Source organism: Rhea pennata, chromosome 9, assembly GCF_028389875.1.
Source record: "Rhea pennata isolate bPtePen1 chromosome 9, bPtePen1.pri, whole genome shotgun sequence".
Classification (NCBI taxonomy): domain Eukaryota; kingdom Metazoa; phylum Chordata; class Aves; order Rheiformes; family Rheidae; genus Rhea; species Rhea pennata.
Window position 1 is genome coordinate 28793436 of NC_084671.1, and position 14068 is coordinate 28807503.

The window sequence follows — 14068 nt, forward strand, 5'->3', positions numbered from 1 at the left end:
CTAGGATGCTTTTGTATACAGTCAAGTAGTTGCATTGGGCTGTTAGTGTTCTCGTTTGCATGAAGCTGTTTCTACTACTTTCAAATCTCAGATTTGCCCTGGAAAAAGTGTAGATAGTTTTAAAAGGAACATCTATGTTGATAGGGATAGTCTGTATATTATAGGCCTGCTAGAGTTAGCTGGCAAGCTTAAAGCTGACTAGAATTTGTATGTATTGTATTTCTATGCATGTTGGAAAGCATCGAATGCATGTGCTTATCAAGAACGAGAGTTTTTTATGAAATTACCAATTTTTCTTATAGGACCAAAGACTACAATGCTTCGTCTAGCAGTAAAGTTTTTCCCTCCAGATCCTGGCCAGTTGCAGGAAGAATATACTAGGTAAGGTATTTCTTCAAGAATTTGGTTTGCATTACCTGCTGCAGTACAAGGAAGGTAAGACTAGGAGGATGTTTTATCTGTTTCCAAGTAAGGCTTACGCTGAAGATAAGCATAAGAGTATTTTTGGTTGGTCTCACATTTCTAGTAGACACATGTGGACAGAGGATTGTTACCAGAAGCCGTATTTTTCAAAACAGAAAACAGTACAGGTTACATTAGGGCTTGCTGAACATCACGATATCAGAAGAGATGGAATTTAGAGGGAACAGTCATATTTATTAAACAGTACCTGTGTACATTAATCAGTACTTGTTTGAATAAATGATTTATCATTCAAACTGCGGAAGTCCACAGTTGAGTATTCTACAACTAGCAAAGATCCTTCGTTGCTTACATTTCTTACCCATCCTTCTCATGAGTTACTTTTGCTGGGAGCGTACTTATATTTGCCAGAAGCTTTACTGACTCTTTTTTGTAAATTAAGTGGCTCATGAGCACGGGGAATGTCGTTTGAAAGTTGTGCCTGTAACGGGGACATTACTCAGTTTTTTAAATGTTTAAAGTGTTTTCCCCAGTTTTGATTGCTGTTCTCCACAGACGTACATAGAGGTTCTTTATTGCCCTCCTTGAGACCTCTTTTAAAGCAAGTCTGCATCACGTTTCCAAAAATGAGCAAACCAGCATGATAACTCCTGCAATGGCACTGTCTTTTGTAATGATAAACATTACCCAATTACTGCCTTTGCTCCCAGATTTCCTCTGTTAATTGATGTTTCTTGTAGGAATTAGGTAAGGAATATAACTTTCTGGAGCTGTATTCTTCTCTGTTTTTGTAGTGCTTTGTGGAAATCTGGTCTGTGCTTAGGATCTCTAGCTATTTCATAATGCTGTAAACTATATGTACATTTTATTTTAAGCGTATTGGAAAAATCAAGATAACAGACATGAAGCAAACTGAGCATACTTCATGAAACAGTCTTTATTACACTCTTACAATACTTTATAAAAAATTAACATGCATACATTTTATAAACTTTGTCTCAAGAGTCTAATACACATTATTTTAAAATTATTATTTTTTAAAAAATTTACTGTTTTGTTGCAGGATGTTTCTAAAGCATGTATTTTTAAGCAGTAGAATATTTCAGAAATCTCTGTAAAGAAAATGGTCCAGTACCTCTTTTCAATAATAAGTACCTCTTTTTAATAATAAGATGTTGCCTGTTTACTGCAGTCTTAATAGTGCCTTCTTTTCAGTGACAGCAAAAGCACGAAAGAGTTGCCAGTGTTACATTCATAAAAAATACGTTTAAACTGGTTTAGGTTACAAAGTCAGTCCTTGTCAGGGAATATACTGTTGAGACTGGCATGTTCTTTTTTCCTTGTGTATTTTGCAGGCAACTTATTGCTAATATAAAACTGTTAAAAAGAAATCTTTACCTCTTTAACAACAGATATAGAAAACATTTTATTTGTGTTAGTACAGTGATAAAACAGAAGGAAATGTAATTAGTTATTATCTTTTGAGACTGCTAACATTATAGTACTGGAAAATGTAACCGCTCAGTAAATTAACTTGGTGCTAACAGAAATGCTCCTTTTTTTTTTTCTTAATTAGTAACGTTCTCCCATCTCCATTCTAATAGATTAAATAATTTGAAATATTCCTTAAGTTTCTTTCCAGCTCAAAATTAAATCCGTTTTTACCTGACAAACTTGTTGGAAAGTGAATTTTCCTTCTGCTTCTTTATTCCCATGTGTCCATTTACACTGTTAAATTGCACTGTATAATTGGATTAGTCATGGGTTGTTCAGTTTTATTTGACTATCCTTGATAGTAATATGTCTGTTTTATGCTGTTTTTGGAGAGAGGGGAAAATCAGGAGACACTTGCTACATAAAAGAACTATTCAGTTGTTTTAAAATCTTTCACGTGTCAAGGCTGTACTTTTAACTCTCCCTTTTTAGGTATCTGTTTGCGTTGCAAATCAAGAGAGACTTGGCAGAGGAACGACTAACCTGCAGTGATAATACGGCAGCTCTTCTTGTCTCTCATCTTCTGCAATGTTAGTATCTCAGCTGTGGCGACATCAGGCGATGTTGCCATTGCTAAATTGAATTAAACAGCATATAGAAGCTATTGCTTGCATTTTGGTAACTAAAAACATTCTCCATCTTGCAGTGTTCGTTCTATACATGAAGTAATCCTTATTTTGAACACTGGGATTGTAATCAAGGCTAGCTGGTGGTGCAAAGAACAGCTGGTGCTTATGTACAAGATAACTTCAGCTTCTTGGAGGTTGTACAAAATGGAAAAAAAAAATTTGCGTGTGTATTTTCTCTGGCTCTGTAGACTGGGCCACTAGCACTCCTCACCTTTCATACAGCTGTTCTTATCCACTTCAGTGCTGCTTTATGTTAGTTCTGAATTTTCCTTTGGCTGGAAGGTGATATGCATATAGAAAATGGGCTGAAGTTTAGGAAATAAAGCTAAAATATGAGAGAATGAGTCCAGCGGTAGAGTGTCACTTAGCAGCTGTAATCCTTGTTGGGAATTAAAATGGAAATGGAAAGCAATTGATTTCAGACTTGAGTTCAAGTTCTCAGGGTTTCTGAAGTCATGAAAATCGGGTTTTAAGTCAAGCATATTGAAAGACTGGATCGGCTCAGAAGCCAAATAAGTTCAGCTTAGCCTGCCTTCTCAAGCAGGAGCCAAATGGCATGTCGTTTGCAGATCTGTAAGGTGATCTACAGAAATGGGGTTTTCTACCTCCTTGCTTGCTTGAAGGAAGAAACTTGACTTGCAAATGATAGCTCTTCAAACATGCAAAAGTTATCCCATTTTATTGGAATACCAAACTGGTCTTGTGTGTGTGCTGTGTGAGTGAGTTGCACCCTTAGAATTTGCTAGTAGTTTTCCGGTATCGGCTTTTGGGAGAATTTCAGGGCAATGTGGAGGTACTGAGGAAATATCAATGTCTGTGGCTTTGCTTATCTTGTTTCCCCTGTACTAGGAAAGTACAAATGAGAAAAAACGTAATTATTTTTAACATGATTTATTTTACATAAGTGCCTTCCAATTTTGTTCTTGTTTCTTTGTAAGCTGATTTAATTTTAAATATGATATTGCTGTGTGATTCTTTTTAAGCATAGCTGTCTTGGAGGAGATTATTGGTTCATTCGATCCACTCTCCTTTCTCTGATAGTAGTTGATAGCAGATGCTTTGGGGAAGACAGAAGAAACAGAACAGGCATATGGTGATACTTTCTCTGCTTTATCCATTCAGTAATCTTTGCATGTTGGCTTTTTAAGTCAAAGACTGACTCCTCATCTTTTTTGCTTATTTGCCCTTGATGATCTTTGCTTTGATGTATGTCTGACTTGTTTTTCAATTTGCTTATATTTTTGGCATCCTTCCCTGGAAATGAGTGTCAGAGCTTGATTTTTTGGGATGCGTAGGAACATGTACATTCTTTTGTTTTTTAAAAAACTTTGCCTTTTCATTTTGTTTGATAACTTCGTATTTTACTATTGGAAATAGTGAATAACTATTTCTTTCTTACTTTTCTTCATTCAACTTGTAGTTTTTTATATACCTCTGCAATATGCCCTACCTCGTACTTAGCTTTTCCAAGCTGAAGGCATCTGGTTTGTCATATATCTCATCAGATGTATGCTGTTTCCATACTTTTGATTAATACTTTTTGCTTCTGTAAATCTTTTCTCAATTTTACAGCATCATTTCTGAGAGGTGAAAATGGTCAAAATGGTGTGCATTTATTGAGTGGCATAACACTGTTTTCACTTTTACTGTGTATTTATTTTTGAACAATACCTAAATTTTGTCTTCTTTGCGGGCAGGTATATACATAATTATTTTACATATATGTAGAAAAAATAAATTGAAAAATGCTGATTTTGCATGAGGTGTCTGTAAGCTGAAAATATTTAGACATCCTCAAAGATCTTTTGCAAGCCCCAAATCTTTAGACTTTAAAGAAGTCTAGATTTTTCAAACAGTGTTCAAGTACTGCTGTAACCCACAGGAAGTGTGCTTGGAGTAAATGTCAGTGTGTTTTTTAAATTAAACTGGATACAAACCATAACGCGTAAGTTTGAAACACTTAAAGGCAAACACAGTCTTGCTCTTGGGGTTTCTGTAATTCCTGATCTCTCAAGGTGTATCATTCTTTCCTTTTCATTGTTTCTTTTTATTCTAATGTTGTTTTATTTTCTGTAATAGCTGAAATAGGGGATTTTGATGAATCAGAGGATCGAGAACACCTTAAAACAAATCAGTATTTGCCAAACCAGGAAAGAATTCAAGGAAAAATTCTGGAGTTCCACAGGAAGCATGTGTAAGTGAAGATTAACAGTATACTTCTGAAATTGTTGAAACCAGGGCGTGGAAGTTAAGAAGCAGATAGACTCGCTTGGTGGAGGTCAAGCACAATGGGTGATATTAAGAATGTACATATTAAATGCCATTTACAGCTAACAAGAAAGTTTGGGTGTAGCAATAATAACTAGAGATACTTTTCTTAAAAAGTTTTAACATGATTTAATCTACTTTTTGTGTGTGAATGGAGGTTATAATGCAGCTATTTAAACCTAGAGAATTAAGTCTGTCTAAGGCAATCTGCAAGTTTTTGTGTATTGACTTTCCACTATACATGGCTTAAATTAAATGCTTGAGGCAAGAGGAAGGAAAGCCACAATGACAGCACTGCTTAAATTTCTCCACTTTTTCAAATAGGGTGGACAATAGCAGTCTTATTCATGGACATTTATGAGAGGCTAGATGACAACAAAAATGAGTGTTTGTTTTGTTATATGGATTAAATGTGCATTAGTTCTAATACAGATGTCATCTTTGAGAGAGCAGGAGAGATAGGAAAAGAGGACAGAATTGCTGGGCAACAATTTTTCTCAAGTGATTTTACAGTGTATTTCTAATAACGTAACATGTGGCATTGTGCATGCCACAAATTTGTTCTTTTTAATCTTTTAATCATAAAATACTAATATTGAGACATTCCAAACTATCACTCATCATAACTGTCTTGCTGTTATGCAGTTCTCGGAGTTGGCATCTTAAATCATGAAAAGGTTTTTAATAAAATGGTAATAGAAGAAATTAGTTTTACCTGATAGATCTGTCTTTTCTCTTAATTTTTGAGACCTGTATTTTAGGATTTAGCAGTTTGAAGTGCTTTTATTAATTGCAAATATCCACACACACAGTTCAAAGCCCATAGTTACGGATCATAATCTAAATGCAGTATAAAATGTTTTCCCTTTACTCTGCATGGTTAAACTCAGGTATTGCTGCTGACTGACTTCTTTTTAAGACAGAACTAGGAGATTTTTAAGGGCAATATCTGCATTTAAAGCTGAGATACATCCTATAATATTAGAAAAGAAATATTAGTTCCTGGCTATTTCAGTAATTAATTGTTTGCTTTTTGTGATCGCTCATTCTCAGTTGTACTGTTGCAGTGTCTGTACTGATGGTATTTCAACTTTGCTGTTGCTCAATGAAACCAGATACTTGTTTCCCTTTTTTTTTTGCTTTTGAAACTTTGATGTGCAGATGGGAATGATGAAGGAACAAACTAAATATTGTTTTGAAGTAATTTACAGTGGAGTATGCTAGGATTCTTTGTCTTAGAAAGATAAATGATGAAGAAAAATGAATTTTTGTAAAAGCACATTATTTCTCACGAGTCAAGAGAAAGTGCAAAAACAATTAGGCAATGCAATGTTGCAAGATGTTGTGGAGTTTAAAGCTACAAGTGGGTTCAAAAAAGGATTCGATAACATCATGGAGTGTAGATCAGTGGCTTTCAAATTTGAGATGAAAAGTAGTGTTTTATGGTTCACCAGAAAACATCACTGGAACAAGCCCTGAACAGTTCTTTATTAAGTGTCTGCATTTGATTGAATTGCTCCTGCTTGTTTTTAATTTTCTTGTTTTACTTCTCTGGACTGAAAAGCAGTATCTGTCTTCTGAGCCAGGGACTCAGTTTTATTCAGGGCAATTTATTAATTAAATCTGAGCTCTTTTCAGACAAACTACTTGTAATCATTCTATATTGTAAGGAAACTTATGTTCCAGCCTGTTGGGAAAAAGACATAGGAAAGTTGCTGGGAAAAGATTCCTTACCTCATGAATGTATTTTTCATTAGTTAAATGACAATTGCAATGTAACATAACCATATTATTAAAATTACTGCAAGCCTTATTCTTAAGAATATGTTATACAAGCATATGTTCAAACCATGTTAAGATTAAAAACCGGAGGTGTTTGGGTTAGCAAACGTTGCAATCAAGCATTAGGGATACCTGAGTGTCTTGGATACGTATTTTAAATCTCCTTGCTTCTTTGGAAAATTTTTTTAAACAGATGTAATTTTGGAAGCATTGCCATTCTAAAAATAGCTGTGACTTCCTTACACGTCTCTGCTCTCTTCCCTTACCCTGTTAGTGTTGGCTACCCTTTTCCATTTTTAGTAAGATTTGTGAAGGTCCCACAGTTTCTCAAGGTTTGCACACATTTTTCCGCGTTTCTGTTACAAGCAGCACATGGGAGCATGGAATTTGGGCGTTTGTCTCCTTCCTGGCAGTGCGGAGTGCTATTAAATGAACAAAATGTTTCTGTTCTCCCTCTTATCATCCTTGCCCTTCACACTGCATGTTTGGTTTTTATTTTCTTCTTTTTTGTTTGCTTCATTTCACTGCATTATTCCCCCACTCGTCCTTAGTGGACTGATAGGTTTTCCAGCTAACGTTTGCTTTATGAAAGAGACTTGTCATGTAAGCGTTGCCTCCAGAAAAAGAAAACGGGCTGTTTCCGACAGAATGGCTCATCTCCAGATTGCTGCAGCGCTGGCTTCTTTTTGTCTCGCTTTTCCCATCTCCTCAGCCCTAGCTTTGCTTTGAACCTCCTTGCTTATATACCAGCGTTGCTCTGCTTTTCTGCACCGCACCGAGCTGGGCACGTGGATTTGGCTTTCTCATGCTGGAGGCACAGCAGCGAATGAGCTGTGGAAGCGAGAGAGTGCGTGCGGTTTCTCCGAGGGCGCTTAGTCACTTTGGATTGATAGTGGGAGCGTCTCTTCACATAAAAACCTGCTTCGATTTTATATAGCCTCACCTTAGCTGTTAGAACTGGCAGAAGAACGTAAAGCTGAATACAGCAGAGACTCTGTGTCTTATCCATTTAATACCAAAACAACCCAACAAATATACTGAGATGATTGTATAGAGAAAGATGGGATTGTAAACTTATTTTCTCTTGAATATCCTTTTTTTTGCATGAAATCTTTTTTTGCTTTGTTTTGTTTTCACAAGTATAGAAGAACAGCTTTTCATTTACCTTTGCAAATTTATTAACTGCAAATGAGGCAAGTTACATTTTTGGTACGGCGTGTTAGTTATTTGCTTCAGCAGGAATCTGAGTTAACTTTTATTTCGATGGTAAGTTTATTTTTTGAAGATAGTATATTAGCGGTGGTACGGTCAAATCCTGGCATTCCAAATACTCAAAATATAATGCTTACTGCCTTCCTAGAAATGATGAAGTGGAATACTTGCTACAAGGCAATTGCAGTCCAGTGTTAAACATTAGAGAATAGACGCATGAAAATAAGCGTTGATTCTGTTTTGCATGATGGACTTTTTTCTTTCCTTTTTTTTTTTTAAAAAAAAAAACCATAATTTGCTTATTTGCTTGCACCTGCAGGACCGTGTTGCTTTGTGCATATGTATGTAAGTCAGGAAAGAAAGCGAAGGCTTGTTAGCTTTATGCTTGTGTTTACTGTTATCCCCCATCTTTCACAAACTTAGCCTAGCTGTCATAATTTAAATTCTTTTTGGAAATACGATGTTCATGAATTGTGTGTAAATTTTGCGGGTATCTAAGACTCTATGTTTTCTTGCTGTAAACAGTTTTTAAAAATGCCAAGTTTTAAGTACTTCCTCTTTAAAATTCTGTATTAATCACTGGTTAACAGGAACCTTTACATTAAAGCCTGTTGCAGTGACAGCAGTTTTTGCTGGAAAACACTTTTAATAGGTAGTCTGCTGTCCATTGACCTGGGGAAGACTAAGCAGATTGATCTGCTTAATGGATGAACAAAATTAGACCAGATTGCTTTGGGGATGGTCTGCTCAGATTAGTCTCCAGCAAACATCTGAGGATAATTACTCGGAAACTGCTTCTCATTTGCAGACATTTGTTGTGCAGCGTGAGCTGCTTGGCATCATTCCTAGCTTTCCCCATGCCGCACACTTCCTCCTTTGGAAGGTACAGGCAGGTTTTGTACAGGAGAATATTCTTTCTTTCTTTTTTTTTTAAATTCTTTCAGAGCTGCACCGCGCTGTTGCTTGTACCTGGGAGATCAGGACATACAATAACTAACAGCCATGCTACATCAGTTGCATACTGCACTGTTTATCCGGAATTTTTATTTGGATATTTTCCAATTTATCCTAATATTTGCTTCCCGCAAGCTCCTGAAAACCTTAACATCCTCTTGCAAAGACAGAGCTCCATATTCATTCCTAATGTAGCTCGGTTCACGGGAATTATACCGGGAATTAAGGAGGGGAGGCGGTTAAGCAGTGTTCTTAGCATGTAACTCGAGAAACTGTGGCCAAAATTAATATTTCTGATCTAACTATTTTGTATGCTTACAACTAATAAACAGACACCACAGAGCAGAAACCGCAGAGGAGACATGAGCGATGCTTAAAGCTAGTCTAGAAGCGCTTTGACCCCAGGGTGCATCGTTTTCAGTAAGGGCAAGAAAAATCTGCTTTACCAGTAGAAGCTCTTAGACAAAACTAGTAGAGGAGGTGGAAGCTTTGCTGCTCAGTGCTGTTTATGTACAGCTGTGCTGCAGTCCAAGGGACGCTTCTTTAAGCAGCAGAGAAGCATTAGTTCTTCTAACAAGTTCCATTTTTTTTACAGACTATCGTAGTAAATAAGTTTTACAGTTGATTGCAGTTGATATGTGTAGTCATCTCAGTTTCTGGGAGACTGAAACACACCAATCACTTTATAGTCAATGTGTATTTTAAAAATTCTATATAGAACAACAAAAAAAAAGTTGTTTGATCTAAAACATGACTACAGATAGGTGGAAGGAGATATTTTTATGACGAATGCCTGGAAAGGGAAGATGGGGTAGCACAAAGATTTATTTAGTGCTGGTGTTGTGATTGGCTCTACTTTGTACACAAAAATAGATCGTGCTGCAAATGGTTTATGGTCTGTTTTAATGGAGTGGAATATGTATTTATGGAAGGAAGGCAATTTCTTGGAAAACAGGATTTTTAAATGTTATACTCTACTATATGTGCAGAAATTTGTTATTTGCAGGCTTCTCCAGCGGGGAGGCGCAGGGGTGGCTGCATCCAGCTGTGCCCGGGCGAAGCTCCCGTTACGATGCCCAGGCAGGCCCTGTGCTGCTTGTATTTCCAGGTCGTCAGCTCGCTAGAAGGGGCTCCTGCAGCTCTCCGTAGCTAGTTCTAGTCCACATTTATGCCTAAAAATGGCTGCAGTATTATCTTGCAGTATGTTTTAAATTTAGAGACTGCCTTAGCCAGTCAACAAGGCCACCAGGCTTGTGTTTTTAATCAGAGAGGGCTTTTTTTCCCCTCTTAGTTTTGCAGGGCAGTTGAAGTTCTCCTTAATTTCTGCAGCAATTTTTGTATGTTCTTTGAATGTCTCAAAACCCCTGCATGGACCCACCCAAGGTGCTGCTTTAAAGCTTGTAAATTGTATTTATTTGGGGGCAGTCGACATTTTTGGCTCACGGCCGTCAGCGACAGTTTCTTGGCGGCGTGAGAGCTCGGCGTTATTTTCGTTTATATAAAAGACGCTTTAGCCACTTACTTATTTTGAGCCACGGTCTTTATCAGTTTTGTGTGTTTGGTGCCCTGACAAGCCCAGCTGGCTTCTCCGCAAGTTCCTCCCCCTCCCTGGCTGCCAGTTTTCTGTTCCCTCAGCCCCTTCGTGAAACACAAGCAGGGAAAAAATAAATGCATTAGAGCCGGTAAACTCCCCCTCCTGGAGAAAGATGGAAAAAGTGATTCAGGAGGCCTGGTGGTGATAAAGCAGGAGGACAAGACGCTGGTCGTTGCGCTTCGGCAAACTGGCGGAGAAATAAATGAACGCTGAATTTGGCGGCCGCTGCAGGACAGGACCTACAAGGTTCTCTGTTTCACTGGTTTGGACTTCGCTGCACGCTCAGAAGCTGCTGCTGCTTTTGAACTTGCTCATGTTTTCCACGTTATTTCCACACCAGTCGTTACTTTAAAAACAATTTTAAAAATCGTTTTCTGGCTTCTTTGGCAAGGAGGAAATTAATAATTCTCCCATAAGCCTGTAATCCTGTTCAAATTTGTTATTCTGTTGCCATATATCTGCTTTGTTTCTGTCATACCGACATGTAACATTTTCATCTGACTCTGTTTGCTCTGGTTCTGTTACTGTAACTACATATTCAAGCAAGCAAAATGAAGAGCCTTGTGCATTGAATTACGATTTAACAAACTTTATTTCTCCTAAGCTACAAACGTTCTTAACTAGTTAGCGTTTGTTTCAATGTGTCTGTGTGTGGGATGTGTTTTAATTTGGCTGTTTGCTATTGCATATTGCTCCTATCACAAAGGTATCCAATACTTAACTTGGAGTCAAACTGTCAGACGAGATTAGATAGATGGAGTGGCAGTTACGACTTAAGGACTTCAGCCATGTTGGCAATATTGTGCTATCGAATTGCTCTTAAAATTTTATATTTTTTTATTCCTCGTTACAGGGGTCAAACTCCTGCTGAATCAGACTTTCAAGTGCTTGAAATTGCCCGGAAACTGGAGATGTATGGTATTAGATTTCACCTTGCATCAGATCGTGAGGGCACAAAAATAAATCTAGCTGTTTCACACATGGGTGTACTAGTATTCCAGGTAATGTGGGGAGAGCATACTGTTTACACGTGTCTGTCTCTGGATGAGAGTATCTTGGGAGTTGGTCTCATTTTAATTTCAAGTTTATCTCTTGCCTTGAAAAGGCAGAATATTTTAACAAGCATCTGAATGTCATTTAGGCCCCCAGATTATTGTTTTAATAATGTTTAGTGTTGTTTAGCGTTGCTTTAATGTTACAACGTGTTACTGTTGGAGCAATGTCCCTGTTAGAAGTTTCATTGAAGTGACTGGAAATCAATTGAAGTAACTGCCGTCTTGGTGTTAAATAAGTGGCTAGATGGTTAGAGTTGTGTTTATGGATGCTATCATAGCCTATCATATTCTATTTGTTATCATATTCTTTCCCTGGCAAGGCAGCAGATCTGCTAGAACATCTTCATTTGCACGCTCTTATTTTCTGTTCATTTTGCATCTTACCTGTTACCTTGTAGCTGTGTGTCTTCAGAGCTGCATCAGCCACTGTAGTCTTTAAATTCCTTTCAGTCTTCCTCGTAGCCTCTCAGCCACTGAGGTTTCCATCTTGCCTGGAATCTGGTATTTCACCTCATCTGGGTCATTCTCTCAAAGTACCTTTTTGCTTCTAGAGGGCAACACTGGAATTGCTGCTGCCCCTTAGGCTTTGGGACTGAGGAAGGACTGATGTTGGGCAGCAGGCTTCATTTTGTCAGAGTGAAGTTAGAGCCATTTTTTTTTGCCCCTGATGATTAAGAAGACAACTTGTGAGCAAGAAAACTTGGAAGGTCTCCTTATATGCGTGGCAACTGCTCCTCAGTATATTGTGCTGCTGAATTAGAAATGGGGGCAGTATCCTTTGGGCTTGCTACTCTAGTATCAACTTCAAAAGCTAGTATCACACAGTGATACCACTTGTATTCCAATCATGTTTTAAGCTTTCTGTCACAAATGCAAGTCTCAAAACCTGAGATTTTGCAGATACTGAGTGGTGTAAGGAAAAATCAGCTTGGATGAGTATGTAGAATTCTGTAAGCAGGCAAGGGAAAACATTTTAAATAAAGTGCAGCTCTAGTCTTGCTTTTACCATATGGTATTCTGAGTATTGATGAGGTTAAAATTTTTGTTTCCCTTCCTCTTAGATTTTCAAGGTTTTAAAAATTCTATTCTGGTGTCAGCTCAGAGACGTCATACCGCTTGTAGTTATATTGAAATGTAAAGCTGCTGAAAGGAATGTTGTTAGCAGAAATAAGGATTGAGCAGAATGGGTCGGCATAGGGTGGGGGCGTGCACCTATATGCGTGTGTATGCACGCAACAGAATGCTGTTGCTTCTGAAACTTTTGCTTTAACGTTTACTGTTTTAATTCAGGGTAATACGAAAATCAACACCTTCAACTGGTCTAAGGTCCGTAAACTAAGCTTCAAGAGGAAAAGATTCCTTATTAAACTCCACCCAGAGGTCCGTGTAAGTTTTACTATCGTAGTAGGCTTGACAACATATAAAATACATATGTCGGCTCGTATGAGCTCTCTGAACCATTATAATCAAAATGAGCTAAGATAACTTAAGCAGTTGAAATGGGAACGTGGTAGATACGTTGTACTTTCTTGAAAAGATGGTTACTGGGTTTGTTGATTTAAATGCAAAGAAAGTAACCTGATACACCTCAGCAAACAATAGATGGCTGAGATTGTATTATTGGAACTTAAAATTAAGACTACTTTTACTACAGCTTTATCTTTTTCATGCGTCTGAATAGCAGAAGTTTTATAGTGTTATTTTCCATGCTTGGCTATAGTAGTACGACAGGTTTTCGTGTCACTGATGTCATCATTGTTATCATTGCTTCTCTTGTTGCTTCCACACTGGATGACTAGGTTATACAACATCGTGTACCTAGTAATCAGTTTGTATCTAATACAACATAGGGTTGTATTAGAGTGAAGAAAATTATGTACATAACACGCATATATACATCTCAGAAACTTGAATCAACACATACAGGTACAGTAGAGTATCTCCCAAAGAGACCCTTAGAAAGTTTATAATTGTGTTCTGAAATATGCAGTATCTTTCAGTCTCTCCTAAATCTCAGGAAGTGAGACAAGCATCAGAATACTTTTCTTATAAGAAGTATTTTAAAATAACTACTGCTGCACTTAAAAGTTTTAATTCCTTTCAAATTATTAACTCTATGATCCGTATTTCTTAATGTGAATTGTATCCAGCACGTTTCTGAATTCTTTAGTCACTGTATTTTAAGCCTTTTTACATTTTCAAAGTAAATGAATATTTTTGAAAACTGTTAAATGATTTTAAACTACATTCAAAATTATAACCACTACCTTAGCGAGTATGAGGTGTGACTTAGGAACACACTGTATCTCATTGCAGTGATATTTTTTGTTGCATATATTTACTTTTTACTATTCACCTCCACTGCCATTTGATCTGCTACTTGAGCTTTTGTACTTTGTTCTCAGGGCCCATATCAAGATACACTGGAGTTTCTTTTGGGAAGTAGGGATGAGTGTAAAAACTTCTGGAAAATCTGTGTTGAATATCATACGTTCTTTAGGCTGTTTGATCAGCCAAAGCCGAAGGCTAAAGCAGTGTTCTTCACCAGAGGGTCTTCATTCAGATACAGGTAGGGAGAAACATAGCAAATTTATTAAAATTGAACATTTTATAACTTAGAAAATGAGAATAAGAGGAAAAAGTATTCTAAAGTAATT

At 37.2% G+C, this 14068-nt stretch overlaps 1 protein-coding gene across 5 annotated transcripts in view; it reads left to right on the top strand.

Moving 5' to 3' along the window:
- FARP2 (FERM, ARH/RhoGEF and pleckstrin domain protein 2) overlaps positions 1 to 14068 on the top strand; it is a 91052-nt gene that overhangs the window by 34504 nt on the left and 42480 nt on the right. For all 5 annotated transcript variants that reach the window (XR_009959213.1, XM_062582252.1, XM_062582253.1 and 2 more), the window contains exons 5-10: positions 303 to 381; positions 2350 to 2447; positions 4626 to 4740; positions 11210 to 11357; positions 12702 to 12791; positions 13817 to 13980. Coding sequence is in view for 4 of the 5 variants with exons in the window: in XM_062582252.1 (XP_062438236.1) it covers positions 303 to 381; positions 2350 to 2447; positions 4626 to 4740; positions 11210 to 11357; positions 12702 to 12791; positions 13817 to 13980 (694 nt within the window). In the remaining variant the exon portion in view is untranslated. The remainder of the gene's footprint in view (positions 1 to 302; positions 382 to 2349; positions 2448 to 4625; positions 4741 to 11209; positions 11358 to 12701; positions 12792 to 13816; positions 13981 to 14068) is intronic.